Raw genomic sequence first — 22,135 nt, forward strand, 5'->3', positions numbered from 1 at the left:
GAAAGGTTTGACCTCTGCTTGTAAAAACATTTATGCTAATGCTTTTGACTTCTGTTGCCTGCCTATGGGGGATTGCAAATTCTTTTTGTGTTTTAAACTTTGGAGATACCAAGCAGGAGACAGGCAGCTCATAAAACATGCTGCCTGTAAGTTTTCCATACTTAAACGTCTGGTTTTGTCCTGTTGGCTTATTTAAAAAAGGCTTGAAGTCTCTGTTTCTGATGGAGACTGCTGGACAGTGTGGTGTACAGTTCTGTTCCAGACATTCTCTGGAGAATTCACCGAACAAATCCCCAGCAGCTGGAGGTTTGCAGGGTATTAGTGACACACTTAGTGTCATCACTGTATTTTAGCACAGTGTAAATGGTTGTAACTCCTCCCTGTTCACAAACCTGGGCTGTTTTGGATAGTGAGAGGTAAATGCAGTAGAGAGTGAGGAACTGCAGGTTTCAGCAGGGCTTGTGGGATACTTAAAAATGCTTAGTGCATAGAACTGGACCAAATCAAAGAGATGTCTTTTCAATGAGATGAAAAGTGTTACAAAAGAGCGATAATTCTGTGCCATCTTCACTTAGGGTGTTGTAAATTAGGGTTTGAGCAAGAGCTAATGAGATTAGCATTTAGAGATTGTTCTAATCCGAATATTACTGCTGAGATACTGAAACTGATTGAAGTATGCAAGGCATGTGGTTTAGAATGTGCTGTAGAAGTAGTGGAATACCTTACTTTTCATAACTTGAGTTAATTGCAGATGAAAGGTTTGCAGCTTTTAACTATATGCAAGCACACCTCTTTAGTCTGTGTTCACTGATTTTAGGTTTGTCAGATTCCACATAAGCTGAAGGTCTTGTATTGTTTTGAGTCTTTGAGTATTTTGAGCATAAGCTGACACTATAGATTTGTGTTGATCAGGTTTTAAAAATAGCTTTATTTAAAAAATGAATTCTTCACCCCTGATTTTAAATGTTTTATCGTGGAAATCTCTGCAGTTGTTCCCACAATTGTTCATGCAAATAGCATAGTTGCCTAAAAGCTGTGTTTTTATGCTTTTGCATCAAAGCACTTCACTTGCAGACTTTAGGCCCCTTATACAGAAATTAATATGGAGACCTCCTAGAGTACACTTCAGTCCTAAAACATCAGCTGTTACAAATGTAAGAAGATGCAGACATGAAAAGTTTCAAGTTTTCGAAGGGCCTCTGTGACAAATTTTCTGACCTGTCATTGTCTGGTACAACTGCTTTAGATTCCCTGGGCATGTCTGATGGTCTTCTGTCAGTAACTAAATTTCCTTATACTAAAATACTCAGTAGGAGGGAAAGTCCCAAGGTTGTTCTGTGAGCTCCTCTGGTGTGAGGTACAGGCATCTGTATGTCCTTGTGCTCAGCGAATCTTGATAGAAATTTGTATGTTGGATCACTGAACTTGAATTAGAAGACTGTTTGAGGAATATTTGTATTAAACTCCTGGTGAAGAAAATAGACCAAATGCATCATCCTGTTGACAAAGCTGTTTGTGCAGTAGGCTCATAAACAGCCTGCTTCAACCTGGACCAGTTTTGCTTGATTGAACGTTATTTCTCCTGATCTGTTGTCCAGATGATGGAGCCTTCTGCATTGTTACTTGTAACCATTGCTTTTGCCTTGGTTGTTAAGGGGCAGTGCTTTCAGCAGCCACACTTGTATTTCTGCATTTGATGGAAATTATGGTGTACATGCTTCTGATCAGGAAAATTCCGGTTATGACTGTGAAGTAGCTGCCATAAATGAGAAACTGAGAAATTGAGGTGGGAAGGAGACAAGTTATTATCTAACAGCAAAAACAGTTTTTGACTCTAAGGTGTGTCCCTCCCTTGCTACCTTCCCTTCCCTGTCACCTATGCCCAGAATGACCCCATCTTCAGAGGGTTCAAGAAGTCTGGACTGCTTGACTTTACACTAGAAATTCTGTGGTTGTAAAAGGGGGACAGTATGTTCTGTTATGTACTTCCCACCTAAGTAAGGGAGGACAGCTCTCCTGTACTTTGTCTCTTGTCTGGAAACATGAAAACTAGACTTAGACTCACTCAGTGTCTAAGTTTAAACTAAAATTAGAAATTTAATGGGGAATTGCAATGAGTTAATTTTCAGAATTACAGTAACTTTAAAGATGTGTCCACTGGAACTTAGATTAGCCACTTATATAACTTAGATTTGCCATAGTAATAGTAATTGTCTTTCAGCTGGCTTCCTGCTTCTGGTTAGGGCATTTGGCTATGAACTTTTGAATAGTAAGCCTTTAATTTAAAGAACATGCAGAGTAATAGGCGGTCACTTTTCCCCTCTGCTCTGTGAACAGAGAATATTTTAGTCATCCCAGTATTGGGAGGCCTAGAGGACAAGCAGGTTGTAGTAGTTCAAGCCAGTTCACTTTAAATGAACCTTTTTCCAGGTGAGTAACTGTCCTGAGCTTGCACATTTACCACAGGCTAATCTTGGAGTAGAACCTGCTTTTGAGTCACTGGGACTCAGTGACTTACCTGAGTGCTGATATCCAGTCCCAGACCTTTTGAATCTACTACAACAACAGTTAAAATCGTCTGAATCGTCAGTGCCACAAAGTTGTTGAAGCCAAACATCAAAGCATAGCGCTCCATGCTGAGGTTGACAGCAATCTGAAACCTGACAATGAATGCAGATTCACAAAACTCTGGAAAGCAAGTTTGGGTGGATGCACTTTACTTATGGGAACAGTTTCACATTCACAGTGCACTTTTCAAAGTATTTAGTCGCTTCAGTCTTGGCTATTAAGCTTTAACAGCTTCATTTTGACAAAAATTTCTTGGTTTTTTTCTGGCTTTGTGACTTGTGCATCTTTTTTGCCCTTCAATGAATATTTTTGCTAAACACCTGTGTAAGTTCACTGGATCACTTTGAGAATACTCATACATTGGTCATTCAACAGCCAAGTGCAGAAGCTATCTTGTTCTGACTTGGAGTGTACTGTGGTAATGGTTAGGTCATATAATTTTATTGTTTTATACAGGCTAGAAGCAATATATGCTACTGACATAACCTATCTAAATTTGTATCTATGGGAAAGTCCAGTGAAACTTCGATAAATATGAAAATTTGATGCTGATTTAAATCAGTTTAGTTAGAACAGTTGTGTGTTGTACTTACGTTGCTATTGTTATAAGGAGCATATAGCAAGCTTTAAATGCAAGGTAACCAGCATAACATGCCCAGATGTTGTCAGTGAAGTGCATAAGAAGCAGAGAGCCAGCATCCAGTGCAGAGAAAATTGCCAAAGCCAGTTCTCCAGAGAGATCCCAGTTTACTTTAACGTACCCGACTGCCATGGATGTTGCTGAACCTAAAAATTGAAAATTAATAGTTAAAACTTTGAAACATTATTATTGAGAGCCATTGCATAACTGTCATTGGATTGTACTGGGAGCTCTTCAGTCTTGGTCACAGTGGGCTTTGGTAATAGTGTGGGTTATATTTCCTGTTAGGGGTGTGAGACTCTTCCATTAGTTTGGATGCTTTCCTCCTTGCTTAGACCCTTCACTGACTAAAGTGCTCTGGGAAGGTGCCTCGTGCCTAAGGCTGGAGGCAGCAATGCGCAATCTACTGTTGTTCCTCCAGCTTTAGACAACTACGACCAAAGAGAAGAATAATCACACCAAGCATTTTCTGCCAAAATATATATAAAGGGTTTAGTTACTTTGTGTGAAGTTCTTTATGGAAAGAAAATCTGTGGCACCCCAAGCTTGCTTCTTTGTTGCCGTTGTTTTGGTTTTGTGTTGGGGTAGTGGGCGGGTTTTTTGCTGGTTTTTTTGGCTGTTTTTGTTTCTTTTTTGTTTTGTTGTTGTTGTTTGGTTGGTTTGGGGTTTTTTTTGGGGGGTTGGGTTTTTTGTTTTTTTTTTTGTTGGTTTGTTTGTTTGTTTTTAATGGAAGCGTATTCTCAGTTTCTGGTGAAAAGCCTTATGAGATGCATTTGTTAATGCCTTATTGGCCATCACATGTAGCAGAACCCTTGCTCGAGTCTTACAGTTGAGCAAAACCCCATGTTCTCAGGTGGGCTAGCACAAAAACTGGACTTTGCTGGTATGTGCTCTTCATCAGAATTCCAAAAGTCGGAGCAAACCAGTCCCTTTGGTCCATCCCTGCCATGAGCAGTGGTTCCCAGTGCTGTGAGTTCTTTCTGTACTCTGAAATTTTGTCAAGTGCCAAAGGGTGTAAGTGCAAGAAAGGCTTTGGGAACACTACTCAAAGCAGTAGTCAGAAGTTCTGGAGTAGCTTCAGTAAAATAGAGCTTCATGCTGACTGGGGAGAGGAAACATAAACTGAATTCTCTGTATCTGAGGGATACAGCTCCTGGAATGTAGGAGGGGAGACAGTTGTGTAAATGGAAGCTCAAAAAGGAGATTGTATTGGTGCTGCACAGCTATGTAAATGAAGTTTCACTTTACCTATATCCTTCTCACCTGTGGCTAAAGAGAAATTGAGTTTGGGTGGACCAGGTAACTAGTGAGAGGCAGAATGGCTAAGGTTGAAAGAGAGATTGAGATCACATGGCCCTGCTAAAAGCTGAGTCAGCTAAAGGAAGCTGCTCAGGATACTGGCTAGGTTTTGACTCTAGGATGGAGAGTACACACCTCTAGCCAACCTGTTCCTGTTTTAAATCATATTTGTTGAGGAGCACTTAGACTAGAATGATTTTTAATCCATTGTCTAAATAGACAATTTCACAGTATGCTGAGTAATATTTAGAGCAGTGTATCTGCTAATGTGTTCTTTTAATTCTTAAACTAGCTAGCTTAAGGTGTATTTGAGGGAGGAATATGCAAAGTATCATTGCACAGGGTATTGATGTGCTTACTTGGGGTTAAATACATGGTATAAACACAGCTGTAAACTTAAAACTCTTAAAACATTTTGACAGAATAAGTCTCCTCTAAGAAGGAAAAGCTTATTTATATATATATTTTTAAGACCATTTTATAAGAGCCCACTGTAAAAGTTTATAGTAAAATCATGATTTGTGCACTATTTATCTCAGTTTACTTCAGTCCTCATAGGAGATGGAAAGGCACCAAACACGTTGCTGAAGAATCCCTTAGCACAGGATGGGTTACAAGTATCTGCTAATGACTGCTTACCCAAAAAAGTTGCTATTGCTTCGACAGCTCCGTTGTACACTGCAGAGCTGTGGGAGGGGGCTCGCAGGTCCCACAGCACCTGGACATAATTCACCACCTGGTTAAAGCCGGCCGTGGCCAGAGCCCACCACAGGGACCAGTAGAGGAGTTTGCGGGAGCCGTAGCAATCCCTCAGGTCCCTGCCCAGCTGCAGCAGCACGCTGAGCATGTGCCCCTGGGGCCTGGCATTCCCAGCCTGGGGCTGGGGGCTCGGGCCCCTGGCAGCAGCCTCGGGGCTCCTTTCCTGCGGGCAGCTCGAGGGGCTGTGGGCAGTGCCCGCAGCCAGCCCTTTGTCAGGCCCTGGCAGAGGCTCAGGGCCATCCTTCCTGTGGAAGAACATGCTCCTCTGGGGCATGGGCAGGAAGAATGCACACAGGAAGGCCACGGACACGGAAGCCAAGGTCATGGCGTTGAGGTAGAAGTAGGAGACGTGTGCTAAGGACACCAGCAGCTGTCCCAGCACGGCGGCCACGGTGGCTGCCACCAGAGTGACGCTCCTGCAGTAGCTGGTGACCCTCTGGTAGTGCTGGGTGCTGACCACGCTGTAGATGTAGGCGTAATAGGCCACCTCGGTGGCTGTGACCATGCCGTAGAAGAATTCCACCACCTGCATGGCCACCACTCCATGTGCAAAGAGCAGCAGGAGCCAGGTGACGATGAGGCTGGAGCCCTGCAGGAGCAGCACGGGCTTGTAGCGCACATAGTCTGTGAGCAGGAACACTGGGAAAAGGAGAGCGAGGTAGGAGTATGTCCAAACTGGCAGAATCTGGTTGGTAACCTAGAACAGGATAAAAGAGGAAATGTTAAAAGAATTAAACAAAACAGCCCCAAACTCCCTAAATATTTAAAATATCCTTTCATATGGTTTTTGATGGTGTTACTGCTGAAGCAACGTAATTGTGATGATAGGAAACATTGAATTGTGTGAACAGTGCAGGCTTAAGCTGCTTTAAGTTGCAGGACTGACTTCACTACGTAAGGACCAAAGATAGTGATGCTCCACTAAAGAAACAGATTGACTTAAAAATACATTCCAGTAAAGGCCTATGAAGAAGGCCGGTTCTGATGTGCTGCTCTTTAAAGCAATTGTAACTTTGTGTTAGAGATAAGCCTCTCTAGTTTCAAATCCTATTCCATACAGTAGCTGAAAAGGAAGGCCGGTTTCAACTCTTTATGTGAGTCATTGTATATCTTTGGTCACCTTTGTCCCTTGTTGGTATAGAAAAAAAAGAAGCATGTGCCTCTTAACAACGTAGTGTGTCGCTGCTACTAGGGTACTGCACCTTCTATGGTTTTTTTCTGATTTAAAGTGTAAGAAGTAAGGAGGTGTTTCAGTAAGTTTAAATTGGACTTCAATACATAAGTAGCTTCTTTCTCGTTTTTCTAAAGCTGTTCTGAATTTGGGTTGGAAGGTGCTGTTTGTGGTTGCCCCTAAAGCTCAGTGCTTGCCTGGGCAGTGTGGGCACACCTGGGGCAATTATCCCTCTTTTAGATGCACATCACAAAGTGACCTTTTTCTGTGACTCTAAGTTGCCTGCTTTGGGAGGTCTTGCCCAGTAGTTGTGAGGCCTGCTGAGGTATCCATTCCTGATCTCTTGTTCTTTGCTTAAGCAGTTAGACTAGAAAGGAACTGTATCAAATGCTGGAGGAATGGTTTTTACTTCTGAACAGGTACTGGAGTGAGTTGCATGGTGGACAGCAGGTTCTTTCTTTTGTTTCTCTGAACTTAGAATTACCTCATGTAATTAACTCTCTGGAGATGAGTTTGGCTGAAAGAGACAGTATCTGTACTATGCTTGTTTTTGAGTTAAGGAATCTTGCTGAAATCAGAATTAAGGCATTCTGTGATGCTGTTTCATTTATATAAGAAATGATGCTTTCCTTTGTGGTTAAAAAATAATAATAAAAAGGGGGGGAGAAAAAAATCTCCCTGACAACCTAAACCACAAAAACCTTTTTTCAGCAGAAACCTTGAGTTCACAGTGTGCTGGTAGATTCTGCCTTAACATTTGCTTCTGCACATCAGGAGTGACTGTTCTTCATATTAGCTGTATGTGGGTGTAGCAAGCCTGTGTTTTCTAATTATACTGTTAGCTCTATGACTCAGCCACGTGTTAACTCTGTCCCCTTTTGTTGGGAGGTGTACTCCTCAAGCAGCCAGTGCTGAACACAACAGTATAGCAAGGAAACTTGGAGTGCATGCTTTTGTCAAAACCCGGTTTCTCTTAATGTGAACCTAACCTCCACAGGTTAATGAATACAGGGAATGTAGGAAATAAGCTTTGCAGCTCATAAGGGGAAGGCTACTTAGCTTTCTTATGTTTTGAAATCGATGCTGTAATCAGTGTAATCAATTCCATGAGTAAGTATAAATAAATGTCTTCTCTCGGGGGGAGAGAGGAACTAGCCAACCTGATTTTGCTAAAAAATATCAACCACCAAAGGGGTTTCAAAGTCCTAAGAATGTGGAGACTTTAAAGTTTAGACCTCCTGTCCAAGAGGTGATTCCATACTCTTTTCCAGAAGCATTTTAAATATGAGTCTGTAGATAAAATATTCACACTTCCTTTCAGTTACTGCTGTAAGGCCTAAAGCTTTAAGCATTTTAGTTACTGCTTAAGAGAATATTTACATACCTCTTCTATTGTTAGGTTTTTGTCTGGCCCTGTTAGATAGGGGGTGAGAAAAGATTCTGATGGCCTCATTGTGGTGAAAAATCCATTTGCACAGATGATCACGGTGGGATAAATCCAGCCGTGGCTTACGGGTCCCTTCCAACAACCCATAGTCGACCTAAACAAAAAAAAGCCCAGCAAAACAAGAACAAACAAACAAACAAACAAAAAAAACAGACAAAAACCAAACAAAGTGGAGGAATAGATGTTCTTCACAGTTGGTAAAAATTAATTTTCAAGTTTACTTGTGACTAAACCTACACTCACTACCTGAAGCTATAACTGCCAGTGAGGGCTGTGGTGGTGGCATCCAATGTAACTAGACTTTGGGGGACCTGTGCAGTGTGACAACCAAGGGCTGCCTGCAGAGGTGACTCAGATACCTGGCTGATGTGCAGGTTGTAACCAAACCACTGATCTCAAGCTCTCCTGCACTGAGCTGCACACATGGGTCTCCTCTTAGGCAGAGATACCTCTTGTAGTTACTCCTGAGACTGAGATTCTTTGCTGCTACACATTCTTGGTAAGTGACTAACAGTGTGCTCAACCTTGAAACCTTGACCAAGTCATATAAAGAACTTACTGCACATATTGTATAATCCTGTAGATGGATGCAGCTGACCAAATCTGGGACTAGGAGTGGATCTAAGCTGCACCCAGGCTCCTTTCTGAGAGGAGTTTAGAGCCCAGTGACTTAGCTAGGGGGTCCCTCTGACAGTTTTACCTGATCTGTCATCTCTGCAGTAACTCAAGCACACCTTCCTGTTGAGTCTCATTAAACCACTGTCATATTTGCCACTGAACTTTGTTATATTGATAAAGGGCATTGTCGCTTGTCTTGTGAGCGAAGCGCGTGGCTCCAGCTGTGCCAAGTACCTAAGCCAGTGTTCCCATCACTGAACCTGCCTGGCATCACAGCTGCAGGTTGTAAATGAGCAACTGGGATCAAGGTGCATCAGCCCTGCTAAACTCTGTAATGTCTGTCAAAGGTTGTTCATAGTGATGTGCTTAGGGCTGAGTGGCTGTGCTGTGGCAGAACAATAAAGTTCCATTACAGTCTCATTTCTGAGAAAATGAGCAGGTGAAGTGTGAGATTAAAGCTCACTCTGTGTGCTCAAGGAGTATTTTTGTGTTGATTTGCAGCCTGAGTACCCAGGACACAATGACCATGCAAGCATTCTTGATGGCAATAAAAGCCATAAGGCAGCTCAACTCATTGCAACCTCAGTTTCTTCAAAATTCTTTTAACACTCACTGTGTTTCTTGCACTCCAGTCATTGGAGAAGGTAAAGAAAGATGCAGAAACTCTCTGCTTATGGTACCTGCTCAGAGTTAGAATAGAGAACTATTGAATTTCACTTTTGAAAGTGATGACCAAAAGGAAAAAGAGGCTTGTTTCTTCAGTGTAGTTGGCAGCCAAAAGAAGTCTAAAGAGATTTGGTTTTTAAAGTTTATTTTACTTGTTTTGTGTTAAAAGCTCAATTTCACTGATCCTGAAAACAAGTGAAACAGTGTTTTCAATCACAAGCAAATGAAAGCAAAGCACTAGCTGATGTTTAATCATGCTGCTACAAGCTATGTATCTTAAACTCTTGATTTCCACTTTATAGCAGTTACTTTTTCAAAAGTGCTTCTACTTGCACTGTGAGATGGTATTCATTAAAACTTGCTATAAATTGTGTGTTATAAAGACAATATTTCTGTGACCTCGTAGGCATGTTAGAAAAAGCAGCCATAACCTTGTAACTAGATTTTTAAGAATTGCCTCTGTCATCTTTCTCTTACAAATAATTGTAAATAAAATATCGTCCCTAGTGTCTTTAACTCAAGACCTTATTTGCAATGTAAAAATTAAGCCCTGAGCTGATCAGTAACATCTGCATAAATCTTGCATCACCTCCAAATGCACTGAGCAAGTGAGTAGCCAGCATGCTCCCAAATAACTGCAAAGATGATGAATTACCTGTCAAGGCTCTGGTTGTGGTGTATTTCCTGTGGATTCAGGTGCAGTTCTTCCTAGGATGACTTTGTCTTTCAGAGAAGTCAGAAATCACCCTTTAGAGCTGGTGGTAGTCAGAAATTTCTGTAACTTTTTTTCTAAAAAGTTCTTTCTAAACCTGATAAAATGTTGTCAGAATTTAAATAATAACTACAGCTACTCATAGCTATTCTTTCTTCTCCATGATTGCAGGGAAAGATTGCAGGGAAAGCATTCTTCACGGGTTTTGTCAGCAAACTGAGTTTTATTTTTAAGATAAAACTATAAGACTCTTAAGTAGCTAATGATTAATAAAACCTGTTGTGACAAGAAAGCACTAACTGCATTCTGTCTGTTAATAAGTACCTTTAAAAGCTCTGGTCTCTGATTGATGGAAAGCCAGCACAAGTTTTACAGTTTGGGCTAATATTGTCCCTGTCCCATGCATAGCACAGAGGCCTCTGGTTTGTGGGGTCTGCTCTGACTGTCCTGGCTTTGCTGGGGCTTTGGGAGGTAGGACATCAAATGCTTCCTATTAGTTGGCCAGGAATTACTCCTGTATAGGGGCAGATCTGTCATTTATGGACAAAAGGATAAATTAAAGTGGTAAATCTAGGTTCTAAGCTAAAAAAATTAAGAGGCTTGCTTCAGAGAAATGCTGCTGCTTTGCTTTCCTTTACCCATTTTTTTTTTAGACTGTACTGCCTGCATCTTCCAAGGCTCATCAGAGGCTGGAGTTCACCCTGAAGCCTGTTGGTAGGACGTGTATTGACCCTGGGAACAGATGCTGAGGCCCTGGCAAGAGGGGCCCTTTGTGAGTTCAACAGAAACTGCTCTGGTGCTGCAGCTATGGATGGTTCCCTCAGTGCTCAAGTGTGTGCTGCAACCAGGCAGGCAAGTGCTCAGGGGAGCCAGGCCTGCCTCTGCCCTTCATCCTCTTCCCTGGCCAAAGGCTTCTGAGGCAGGGAAGGAACCTTGGGAAGGGAAGGTGCTACTGGGCAGGGGCTGAAAGGGGCTGCTGGCTTGCGTTTCTCTGGTAGCCCCCACAGTGCTTGGGCAGTATCTGCATGCTTTGATTACAAACACACTATTTATTCCTTCCTTGTTTGCTCAAACTGGCTTTTATCAGCTTGCTGGACTGTATCTTCACGGAAGATTTGTGCCCAAACCCAATAATGTTTCAAAGGTAATTAGTGGTGTATTTAGAGGAAGTTGCAGCCTATGGGGAGGAATGTGCCCAGCTCTGGAGTTCCATGTTTGCATGGAAACCTCTAACGCACTGGAAGAAAAACAAACAATACTAAAAGCTGCTAGGCGAGGTGGATGTGTCAAGAATTTCCTTTTCCCACAGAACTAGGTAGCCTGTGGTTCCAGCCTTCCTTGTAACCTGCCAGGTCTCAACTATTTCCTCTCCTGTGTGTGTATGCAGGTACACAATCACACAGGTACACCTTACTCTTTTAGAAACCTCTGATTGCTGGGTGAGTACTGAGCTGCAGCTAAAAACCCAGGATAACTCAAGGCCTTGTCTCTCTCCTCTTACACTCCTAAGAGCTGCCTTCTTCCTCCCCTGTTTTCCCCATAATGCTTCGTGCCAGCTTCCAACCTCAGAATCATTATTTTGGAGATTAGAGAGAATAGGAATGGATTCTTTTTTCTTTAAAGTTTTATCTGTTTTCTGAAGATGGTTTTCTCTAAAGCTGCAAACCAAATACATTGTGTCTGCTTGTTCCTTTGCTCTCCAGTGGCATCCTACAGACACAGAGAGTGGTTAACTCTAGCCAGAACATAAGAATGGAGCTGAAAATATGAAGTTCCTCTTTTTAATTTAAACACAAACTCTTGTTAACTTTTAGTGTGGGACTGACATCTAGTTCTAAACTGAATGCCTCAAAAGAAGACTGCTACTCAGAAGGAAGAAATTGAAAAGTAGTCCTTGCTCTCCTGGAGTCTATCCCTGCTTCTTCAGGCAGGAGCATCATGCCCTCAGTTCTGCAGTAAGAAAAGAACTCTCACTGGAGACTACATCTCTCACTTTTATGACTGCATTGGTTAAACTGTTCTGTTTAGAGCCAGTTTACAACAGACAGTGTCCCCACAGTACACAGGAGTAAACAAGAAGCCTAAAGAATCAGCTGGGTTAATTTTGTCAGATCCTACTATTTCTTCTTTTGACTTGAAACAATTTGATTCTGTCCTGCCTGCCCTCGCCTCTGGGCACTTTGTCTAGCTGCAGTGTGTGACAGTGGTATGAAAAGCTGGTATGTCTGTACAAATGATAGCTTGTGTCTCTACAGGAAAAATATAATTCTGTAAATGCTAAGTGGTTTTTATTAGTTAGATGTAGATATTGGAAGCTAGAAGCAAACAGCAGTACAGAAATAATTTCAGCATATGGATATAGCTCATATTAAATTAGACATTCACTATGCAAACTTGTTTGTAGTCTCTTTTTCTTCACTGTCTTTTGGACTAAATTAGCTGTAGGACTTGAAGCTTCTTGACAAACTCTGAGATGCTGATCCTGTAAAATTCTTCATCAAGATCAGTGGCACTCAAAAAGTACACATGATGCTCACTATTTGTTTCAGTTATACATCTTGGATATTTCTGTTTATCTGGAATTTTCTTGTGTGGAATCAGCTATATTTCTCCACAATGTCCTTCTTTGGTTTTAGTCTGTGCTACTAAAGCCCCTTCATATAATTTCTTTTCCTGCTGAGAGGAAGACAGGCAGTCCTGAATTTAATTTTACTTTACTTGGACTCTGAAGTTATTCCTTCTCAGCAGAGGTTTCAGTGAAGTCAGTACAGAGTTTGTAGCTCTCAAATGTGGGCCAAGCAACAACTGTGACGTAGCAGTGCTGCAGTGAAGCTCCTGGGATGGATTGTGCAAGCCCTGCTTTTTGCAGCCTGTGTGGGATGAGACAGGAGGAGCCTGTCCCCCATCTGCCTGTACTGGGTATGAAAGAATAGAATGATGCAAACATGATCTTTTCTTCCTTGGTTCAGAACAGAGGCTATGCAAAGGGGAATCAGACCTTCAGCCACTGCATCAGCAAATGTGACAGAAGCAACTTTGGCAGCACCACACTGAGGAGCTACAATGAGCAAGGCAGGGTGAACTCTGCTCTCTGCCGTTGTGCATGGGGAGATGCAGAGGTGGTTGGTCTGATTTTGTGTATAAATTACTGCCCTCAAGCTCTTTATATGCATGTAAATAAGAATCTAAAGCAACTTATCTTTTATTCTTGGCACAGTGCCATTCTGGAGAGATCTCTGCTGGCATATGTTGTGCTGAAGTGCTGGAATGATTCAGCGTAGCTTTTTAGGGCTGAGTTGAACGTTCTTCTTGCACTGATCTTCCCTGCATGCTGCTCTTCTTCCCTGCTGGGAGCCCTTCTCCCAGGAGAAGCCCTTCTCCAGCCTGCCTGCCTCCTACGGCCGTGTCATGTAGCTTGTGACAATCTGCTCTCTTGAATCATGCTCAGTCTGGTTCAGCTGCTCTGTGCAAGATCTCACTATTTTCCTTTGGCATTTGCATGAGACCAGCACACAAATGCTTCTGATCATGAAAATCCCATGTATGACTGTGAAGTAGCTGCCATAAATTAAAAACTGGGAGAGGAGGAGAAAAAGGCAGAACAATTAATGAAAAACACATTAGAGAAATGCTGCCTCTTCTGAAGATGACAGTCACTCTGATTTTCTTTACTTGTGTTCCTGGCAGTTTCTGTACACTTGAGTTTTTGCTTTGTGATTAAGCAAAATCTCAGCTTTTCAAGTATACAGCAGATAATTGTGAAATGAAGAACTGCCCCTTTCTTCCATTCCTTATGTCTGAATAAACGTCAGACAGGGAGAGGGATGAAAACAGGACTTTTTTTCTGTAAGTGCAAAATGTAGAAGTAGCTTCATTACCCACATGGTCATGAATAATCTGTCTGAAGAGCCTGAGTTCATCCTTGTTTTGCTTTTGCACTTTTCAGTAACTGTCACCATAATGGCTTCAGTAAATACACTGTGATTTTATATCAGTATTTCCAACAACAATGGCAAGGCTATTTATGAAGTCCTACATATTCCTGTCTTTAATTTTAAAGATTTAAGGCTTGATTCAATCTTTACTCTTTCAAAGTTGCTTTTGCCTTCTCTGTCCAGAGTGCAAATAGCTTTAGTCTTTTTCAGACCCATTAGAGTAGAAAGCTGCCCCAGCTGAGAGCCCATCTGAGAAAATGCAGAAGTCAGTAGGTTTCAGTTGACTGAAGTTAGGGACACAGCTTTGGGATATCCCATCCCAAATGAACTGCCCAAGCTATGGGCAGAAGACTCTATTGTACATGTTGAGAAACAAACCAACAGTTTGCTCCTGAGCTGGAATTAGAAGTTACTTGAGCTGAAATAAATAATCCAGACTGTGCCTCATGGTCCTGAGCTCCCATTCTGCATCTGACAAAACCAGTCTGTGCTTTTGGGAAGAGAGGATGTTGTTCAGTGTCCTGTTAACTACTGAAACTGGTTGGATAGCAGGGCCTGGTTAGTTATGTTCAGTGAATCTCCCTTTAAAAAGTCATAGACTAGCATCACTAATCCTAAATGCATTAGAAGGCAAAAGGGAAGAATGACAATAAATAATGATGAATGACAAGGGAAGAACAAGATGTTTGGATTTCTGTAGAAGAAAGATAATTAAGTTATCCTTGGCCATAGAAATTTTGAAGATGACTTGGCCAACAAGTAAATAGGAAGTAAGGTAACTGCACTTACTTGGGTCACTATGTCCAGTCCCAGGCCTCTTGAATCTACGACAACTATTGTGAGAATGGTCTGAATTAGCAGGGCAATGAAGTTGTTGAATCCAAACATCAGGGCATAGCGTTCCATGCTCAGATTGACAGCGATCTGGAACCTAACAGGAAACTGGCAGGTCAGTCACTTCCCCCTGGGAAAGCTATTGCTGTCTTCAGTCGATGGAGAGAAAATGATTCATGGAGATGGTGCATCAAGGACAGAGGAAATGGTACTTCATCTGTTTATTTGTTTCCTTGCTTTCTCTAAAAAAATCAAAATGTCTGGAGTACAATAATGTATTTTAATGTTTTTTTGAACTGCATGGGCTGCTTTTCTAACCCCTGCTATCAGACAATTGGGTAGAATGTCATTTCTCTGTACCCTTCCCCTTTGCTCCTTCTCTGCCTGCACAGACTGTGCCAGACAGGCTGTAAAGAGTCCATGGCTGGAAGCTTTCAGAGACCTGGCCAGGCAAAGCTGTGGCCTGCTCTGGCACTGGAAGCAGTTCTGCCCTGCCTGGCAGGTCACTGTGGGTATCTTCTAACCAAACTTTCTGTGGTGACAAGTCACATTTTGCTTTGTGATTTGACAGTGGAGGTAACATGCTGCTTATTTCTGTCAAGAGCCTGTAGATTTTTACTTGTGATATCTTTTTTGAAAATAATCAGAATATCTTTTCTTGCAATGTATACTTGCAGACTTTCTATACAAACAAAAGGGTGTCATTCCTTCAGGATTAATTTTCAATGATTTTAGCTTGGGAGTTTTTTGCAAGATTTTACTTTGTTGGGGATTTTTTTAGAATATATTTAAATAGTCCAGGTGTAATTCACTATAATGCAGTAAGAATCTACAAAGATGACAATTAAGAGCTCACTTGGCTTCCTCCAAAATGGGCATAACCTTACCATGCATTATAATGTTAGCAATTTTTTTAAATGGCGTCTGAATAATTTTGGAGTTTGACAAAAAGTGCAGCCAGTATTTTTGTTAAGGAAATAGTGCAGTATGTCTAAAGACATGCCAATCAAGAAAATGACTGCAGCAATAGCATTTTATATTTATTACACAGGATAAAACATTTGTTATTAATATTATTTATACATTTCTATTTCTGATAACAGAATAGCTTGGTCTCCCATGAGATCTCATTTGAGTTTATATGTCTGATGTTCCCTTTTTTTCTTTCTTTACATCTTAATATCATTAATGATTATATGGTATAAAATTATGTTGAGGAACACTTTATGTGGAGCCTTTTTCTGCATTCATGCAGTTCATGGGATGCTAAAAGGTTTAGCTGTAGGGGGTCTAAGCATAAGGTGATTCTAAAGGATGCCTGTCGAGGTATGCTTGTTCCTATTGTGCACTTTGCATCTTTCATGCCAGGAAGGAGAAAAATGGCTTCTACATTTTGCTGTTACCATTGCCTTTAGTAATAACATTATCTTGTACCTTGTTTAATTTCTTCTTAGGTAAATGCTTGATGTTCTTTTGACAATTTTTCTTTCCTGGTTGTTTGGAAGAATGAAAACAACATAACCAGACATTTAAGTGTCCTTACCTAAACAGTTACGTCTAGCATTAGGTCAGCTACCTCTGAGGAAAAGGATGCACAAAGCAAACTCAAAGTAGGGTCAGTATTCTGTGCATGATGGCAGCATTGTGAAGATTTGTACTTACGTTGCAATTGTCAGAAGGAGCACATAGCATGCCTTGAAAATGAGATATCCAGCATAACATGCCCAGATGCTGGTAGAGAAGTGCATGAGAAACAAACAACCAGCATCTATTGCAGAGAAGAACCCTAAAGCCAGTTCTCCAAAATGGTCCCAGTTAATCTTCATATATTGCACTAGGAAAGATGTTACTGAGCCTAGAAAAAGAGAAAAAAATATGAGTAAATATTGTATCTGTTCCACTGCTTGTATGATCAAGCCTTGCCACACTCACATGCCGAAAGGCAATGCTGAATAATGAAGTAGTTTGAATTTTGAAAGCATTTCTGATGACTTCTGCAGCTGTGCAGATGACTGATCATCTTAAGACAACTGCATATATCAAGTCTATGCCGTTCCGTTCTTAGTGTTTTATTCCACTTCACAGGATAAACTGTAATGTAGAAGGATTCATTATTTAGGTGTCTGTACACAGCATGTGTCTCTGGGGAAAGAATTAGGAACATGGTTTGGACTTCAAGAAGTAAACTCTTTTCACCTTCTCCTAGCTCATTGCACAGCTAGGCTAGTAAGCCTTCTATTGAAACAGTTTAGCTCTGTGCACCTCATAGAGGGGATTTAGCTCTGTGCATCTCATTGTCAAAAAAAGTGAGTTTTGAGGCATCAAGGAAGTATATCCAAGGAATGAGAAAGGATAGGTTTGCTTTCAGTGGGCCTCCTAAAAGATGCATCTGTTGCAAAGATAAGCCACCTGACTGCCCATCTTGGGGGTCCCAGACAATTAAAAAACTTCTGTACTTATACAATGAGAAACAGGCAAGTCCATAAGAGAGAAAAATTCATCAGGGAGTATTTGGGAGGTCTTCTAGTTCATTATTCACTTGGTCTATTTAGTTGCCTACTGCAAGAGTAGTATCTGTCAGGTGTGGTGCAGACGTGTGTATTTTTCATGGTAGAACACACCCCCACATCTTGTGCAAGTTCTTTACAACAGCACAATGTGAGGCAAGCAGGGCGGTATCCTCTGATGTTACCTTTTGATAACCTCTCTTTGCTTGTGTGGTTCAAGCATCTGCTCCTGGCAGAAAAGCAGAACGGTTCACATCAGTATCGTAAGGATTCACAGGGTCCTTTTTTCCATGAAAATCTTTGTGTCTTGCCATGACTAAATTTTTTCTTTTTGTCTTGTTGCACAAGTGTATTTCACTAGAAAACTATCTTAACAGGAGGATTATGTTCTTTTTATGTAAAGTTTTATGGAAAACTTCTCTCATTGATGTAAGCTGATGGCATTGTTATGGGAACACTGCAATACTTGTTTTGGGGAAAAGAACACCCAATAGCCTCATCCAGAGAAACAGAGGTGCTTCTGAATGCATTTACCAGCTAGGTGCAATGTCTGTGTGACTTGCACACTTTCTGCATGCTGGTAAGATACAGTTATTTGTCTTGTACTAAAGAAAAACCAACATAACTCACATTTGAACTGTTGTACATCAAAGACCTAGGTCTGGACTGCACAGAGTGTGCACTGGTTCCCTGGAGTGCCTGCAAAGGAATGGCACTTTGAAAGTTTACTCATGTGAAGCTTCAGAGGCCGTAATTGTAATCAATGTTTAAACACTGACTTACTCAGAAACATTGCTATTGCTTCGACAGCTCCGTTGTACACTGCAGAGCTGTGGGAGGGGGCTCGCAGGTCCCACAGCACCTGGACATAATTCACCACCTGGTTAAAGCCGGCCGTGGCCAGAGCCCACCACAGGGACCAGTAGAGGAGTTTGCGGGAGCCGTAGCAATCCCTCAGGTCCCTGCCCAGCTGCAGCAGCACGCTGAGCATGTGCCCCTGGGGCCTGGCATTCCCAGCCTGGGGCTGGGGGCTCGGGCCCCTGGCAGCAGCCTCGGGGCTCCTTTCCTGCGGGCAGCTCGAGGGGCTGTGGGCAGTGCCCGCAGCCAGCCCTTTGTCAGGCCCTGGCAGAGGCTCAGGGCCATCCTTCCTGTGGAAGAACATGCTCCTCTGGGGCATGGGCAGGAAGAATGCACACAGGAAGGCCACGGACACGGAAGCCAAGGTCATGGCGTTGAGGTAGAAGTAGGAGACGTGTGCTAAGGACACCAGCAGCTGTCCCAGCACGGCGGCCACGGTGGCTGCCACCAGAGTGACGCTCCTGCAGTAGCTGGTGACCCTCTGGTAGTGCTGGGTGCTGACCACGCTGTAGATGTAGGCGTAATAGGCCACCTCGGTGGCTGTGACCATGCCGTAGAAGAATTCCACCACCTGCATGGCCACCACTCCATGTGCAAAGAGCAGCAGGAGCCAGGTGACGATGAGGCTGGAGCCCTGCAGGAGCAGCACGGGCTTGTAGCGCACGTAGTCTGTGAGCAGGAACACTGGGAAAAGGAGAGCGAGGTAGGAGTATGTCCAAACTGGCAGAATCTGGTTGGTAACCTAGAACAGAAGAGGAAATGTTGTTTTTATTGTTGAGGAAAGGAAGTTCATGTATTTTAAATTGTGTTTTAGAGGGAAGTTTTTTCTCTGAAGGAATTCATAAAATATATAACCACATTCAATCAGCATGGGACTGTTGGGCAGGCAAATGGATCTTGGATACATTAAATGGATATTTTATTTATGCAGTCTGCTGCAAATTGTGACCTGCCAGAACTGGTTAAAATTGTACTTTTTTTTCTTTTAGTATTTAAAAAAAAAAAATCTTTGAACAGTGTTTTCCCTTTCTATTTTCACTACTTCAATTAAAAGAAATCATAGAATAAAATTATACCTCATCTATGGTCAGGTTTTTGTCTGGTCCTGTTAGATAGGGTGTTAGGAAAGGTTCTGATGGTTTCATCATGTAGAAGAATCCATAGAGGCAGAGGATCAGGGTGGGAAAAACCCAGGTGTTGGTTTTCTCTTGCTTCCAACAGCCCATGGCCTCTGCAGCAAAGCTGAGAAGAAAGTTTGTTAAATAATGATACTGCCCATGCAAGTGCAAAGAGATCTTCTACTTCATTTTTATTACGTGGTTTCTAGTACCAAGGAGCAGTCTTTAGAGGCTGACAGTTCAAAATAATTTTTATTTGTAATGTTAAAGTGAACAGCTATTCCTTACATATGTCTGCTGCTCTTTTTGTAGAAAATGCATAAAAATGAATTGGAAGATCCTTGACTGGGAGACAAACGACCCTGTCATTCCATCTGCACTGACCAAGATAAACACAGGAAAAGCCTTTCTAGATAGAAGTGGCTGAAGACAGCTGAGCACTGAGATTTCCCTCGACACCATTACTGATCACAGCCAAGCACCTTGTTGAATAACAAGGATAACTATGGAGCCTAGCAGATGTGAGCTGCTAATAAATACCGAAAGGATGTCAAGCCAGACTCCCATCTGGAATTATCCCATCTGGAATTATCTGGACTTCATGAGAAGTCCATTTTGGATACAGACATCTTATTTTCCATTTATAAAAGTGGTCACAGAAGGTTAACAGTCCATGCTAAAATGAAATGAAGCAGATATTTTTGTTCTTGTCACTAGGTGAGGTGATAGAATAAATTGAAATTTGCATCTCTGCTGGACAGAGCCCAAACAGAAGCCAAAATGGGTGTAATGGGGGCATGCAAAGGAAATAGGCAGTCAGTTAATATCCATATTCATGTTAGTATAGGCAATGTCAAGAACCTTAACGTGTGCAGTTTATGTTTTGGAGCCCTTTCCAGTTTGTGTATTAGCAGATGGGATTTCTATCACTCTGCTTTTGACTTACCTACTTCTTTCCTGATAACTCTTTTTTTTAAGGCAAACACTGAATCTTACAAAAATCTTTAAAATTAAGTAGTGATTTTTCACAAGGTTTTTTGTAAAAGCCGAAGGAAGGTCTATTCAGCCCTCACCAGCCATGTCCTGATGAGTACATCACTCCAGGTGGGATGGGCAGAGGATCCTTTTTTATAGGATGTGATGTGTATACAGCATTATGCATCTTCTTTTCTAATTTCATGTTATGACAGCACATTTTACTGGCAGTCTCAAGCACTAAGACATGAGTGCAGATCAAAGGAAATCTGAATTACTTCCTTTGCTACATAAGAGCCAAAGCATGGGCATGACAGGATTTCCAGCAGAAACGAGCCCAGCTCTGTGTCAGCTCTGCAGTGTGAACCACTAGATGGCAAGGTGACCCCAGCAAGGCAAAACGAGCTCGGCAGGGCCGTGAGACACTGAGTGCTGCAGGAAGGAAGCACTTCTGCCCCTCCTTCCTCCTGGCTGTTGTGACATCAGTCTGCTGCAAACATGGCCTTGGCAGGACCAGTTTGGGCCCTGCCCAGGATCGTGCTCACTGAGTCACCATAACATCGCCTGGCTCTCCTCTCACGTGGTAATCATTAAAACCACACAGCACCCCAGTACCATGGGACTGCTTCCAGTGATTGAGAAAGGCATCGGGAAGAGTGGGGTGGAGAGCATCTCTGTGACTGTAATGAGAAGCATTTGTACAAGTCAGCTCTGGGACATAGCCAGGGCATATTTTTCCCTCCCCAGCCTAGATTCTCTGCTATGGTCTGTTTCAGTCTTGCCCTGTTTGCTCCCCCTCCAGCTGTGTGACACAAGGGCAGCAAGTCTCATGTAGCCTGTCAACATGTCCTACACCTTGGGAGGTGAGTGGGGCAAGCTGCTGCCTCTGCAGGGCTCTCAGGGTTCTTGTGCTGCCCCTCAGATGCTGCCCAGGGGTGGCAAAGCTTTGGCATCCTGTGCAGGAATTCGTGGTTTCACCAGTACACAGAAAAACTTCAGGTGTGCCTGGGGCACTGCATCCCTACAGTGCCAGCACAAGCACTCCTTAGGGTTTTGGGTTAGACCTGTACCTCTGTACCTCTAATCTGCACTTTTGTCCTTTGAGGTGCCAGTGTTAGGCTGGCAGGGAAAGTCATGTGGCAAGTTTCCCACTTGATACAAGGAGCTGTGCAGAAAAAAACCTGTCAGTAGTGCTGAGCTGGGAAGGGTAGTGGGCTGAAGGCTCTCAGGGGCAGCCCACTCTGCCCTTGGGGAGTGGGAGACGGTGTCACCTCACCTGCCCTGGGCTTTGTGTTCCACTCCCATCCCAGCCCTTGGCCAGCATTGATCCCCCTCCAGCTCTGCGAGCTGCTATACAAGCCCTCCTTTCTGCATTCATAACTGCAAGCCTCTGACAGCCAGAGCTCTGCCTTGGTGCTTGAGGGGGAAGGATCCAATTTGTTCCCAGTTCAGTCATCCCATGTGGTCAATTTGTCTTTTATAAATCTAGAGTTTTGTTCACTTTTGAAGCGATTTTAGGATGCCTTACTGTTGTTCTGCAACAAAACAATCCCCTGTTTCTTTTTTCCTTCAGCAATTCTTGGTGTCAGAGCTGTCAGCTCTTCTACGCACAGCCTAACACAGCCCCCCAGCTCCCCACTGGATTGTTCTTTTCTTTCCTCCCACTTTCCCTTGTCATTGCAGGATTTCATATTTCTAAAGTTCATATATAATCATACCTTCTGTGCAGGAGCTCTTCCTTTCTTACTTCCAAGGGAAAAGCCTCCTTCTAGTGTTCCCAATCTTACTTCTGGTTGTCCTGTGTGTATTGCAGCTACTGGACTCTGGGTTTTGTGCTTTTCCTGTTCTTCTGGTATTACAGCTTGCTCTGTCACCTCCTTTGGAATGGCTGGAAAGCCAGCCTCCAGCCGGCTTTCTTTCACCCTTAAAGGAACAGCCAGACAATCCTGGCTTCTCTTTGCCCCAAGGCAGCAATGAATCAAGACCTAAACTACAGTTTAGTGCCTGACTGGCACAAAATCAATAGAG

At 42.6% G+C, this 22,135-nt stretch overlaps 2 protein-coding genes across 4 annotated transcripts; both read right to left on the minus strand.

Moving 5' to 3' along the window:
• Positions 1-954: 954 nt before the first annotated feature.
• Positions 955-14,689, minus strand: LOC117000529 (thiamine transporter 2-like). Of its 3 annotated transcripts, none has more exons than XM_033068187.1 (6): positions 14,605-14,689; positions 7,822-7,978; positions 5,147-5,963; positions 3,162-3,354; positions 2,519-2,660; positions 955-1,773 (listed from the first exon to the last, which is right to left on the minus strand). In XM_033068187.1, the coding sequence occupies exons 2-6, from the start codon at positions 7,969-7,971 to the stop codon at positions 1,651-1,653; spliced, it is 1,425 nt and encodes a 474-aa protein (XP_032924078.1). In that variant the 5' UTR covers positions 7,972-7,978; positions 14,605-14,689; the 3' UTR covers positions 955-1,650. The 3 variants fall into 3 exon arrangements, with proteins under 3 accessions (XP_032924078.1, XP_032924077.1, XP_032924079.1); XM_033068186.1 differs by lacking the exon at positions 14,605-14,689 and adding an exon at positions 9,824-9,908; XM_033068188.2 differs by lacking the exon at positions 14,605-14,689 and having other exon boundaries at positions 3,330-3,354; positions 7,822-7,977.
• On the minus strand, positions 13,276-21,914 carry LOC117000528 (thiamine transporter 2-like). Its single transcript, XM_033068185.2, has 6 exons — positions 21,826-21,914; positions 19,091-19,256; positions 17,940-18,756; positions 16,312-16,504; positions 14,605-14,746; positions 13,276-13,455 (listed from the first exon to the last, which is right to left on the minus strand). The coding sequence occupies exons 2-6, from the start codon at positions 19,238-19,240 to the stop codon at positions 13,276-13,278; spliced, it is 1,482 nt and encodes a 493-aa protein (XP_032924076.1). The 5' UTR covers positions 19,241-19,256; positions 21,826-21,914.
• Positions 21,915-22,135: the final 221 nt, after the last annotated feature.

The sequence above is a fragment of the Catharus ustulatus genome, chromosome 10, assembly GCF_009819885.2.
Source record: "Catharus ustulatus isolate bCatUst1 chromosome 10, bCatUst1.pri.v2, whole genome shotgun sequence".
Classification (NCBI taxonomy): domain Eukaryota; kingdom Metazoa; phylum Chordata; class Aves; order Passeriformes; family Turdidae; genus Catharus; species Catharus ustulatus.

Bases quoted from the DNA above. Each gene is read 5' to 3' on its own strand.
- LOC117000529 (XM_033068187.1), bottom strand. From the start codon at position 7,971: ATGGGTTGTTGGAAGGGACCCGTAAGCCACGGCTGGATTTATCCCACC. The intron at 3,355-5,146 runs GTAAGCAGTCAT...TTCAATTTTTAG, and splicing joins AGCAATAGCAACTTTTTTGG to GTTCAGCAACATCCATGGCA. The intron at 1,774-2,518 runs GTAAGTCACTGA...TCAATTTCTCAG, and splicing joins GACTGGATATCAGCACTCAG to TTTCTCATTTATGGCAGCTA.
- LOC117000528 (XM_033068185.2), bottom strand. From the start codon at position 19,240: ATGGGCTGTTGGAAGCAAGAGAAAACCAACACCTGGGTTTTTCCCACC. The intron at 18,757-19,090 runs GTATAATTTTAT...CTTCTGTTCTAG, and splicing joins AAAACCTGACCATAGATGAG to GTTACCAACCAGATTCTGCC. The intron at 13,456-14,604 runs GTAAGTGCAGTT...CTCCTCTCCCAG, and splicing joins GACTGGACATAGTGACCCAA to TTTTTAATTTATGGCAGCTA.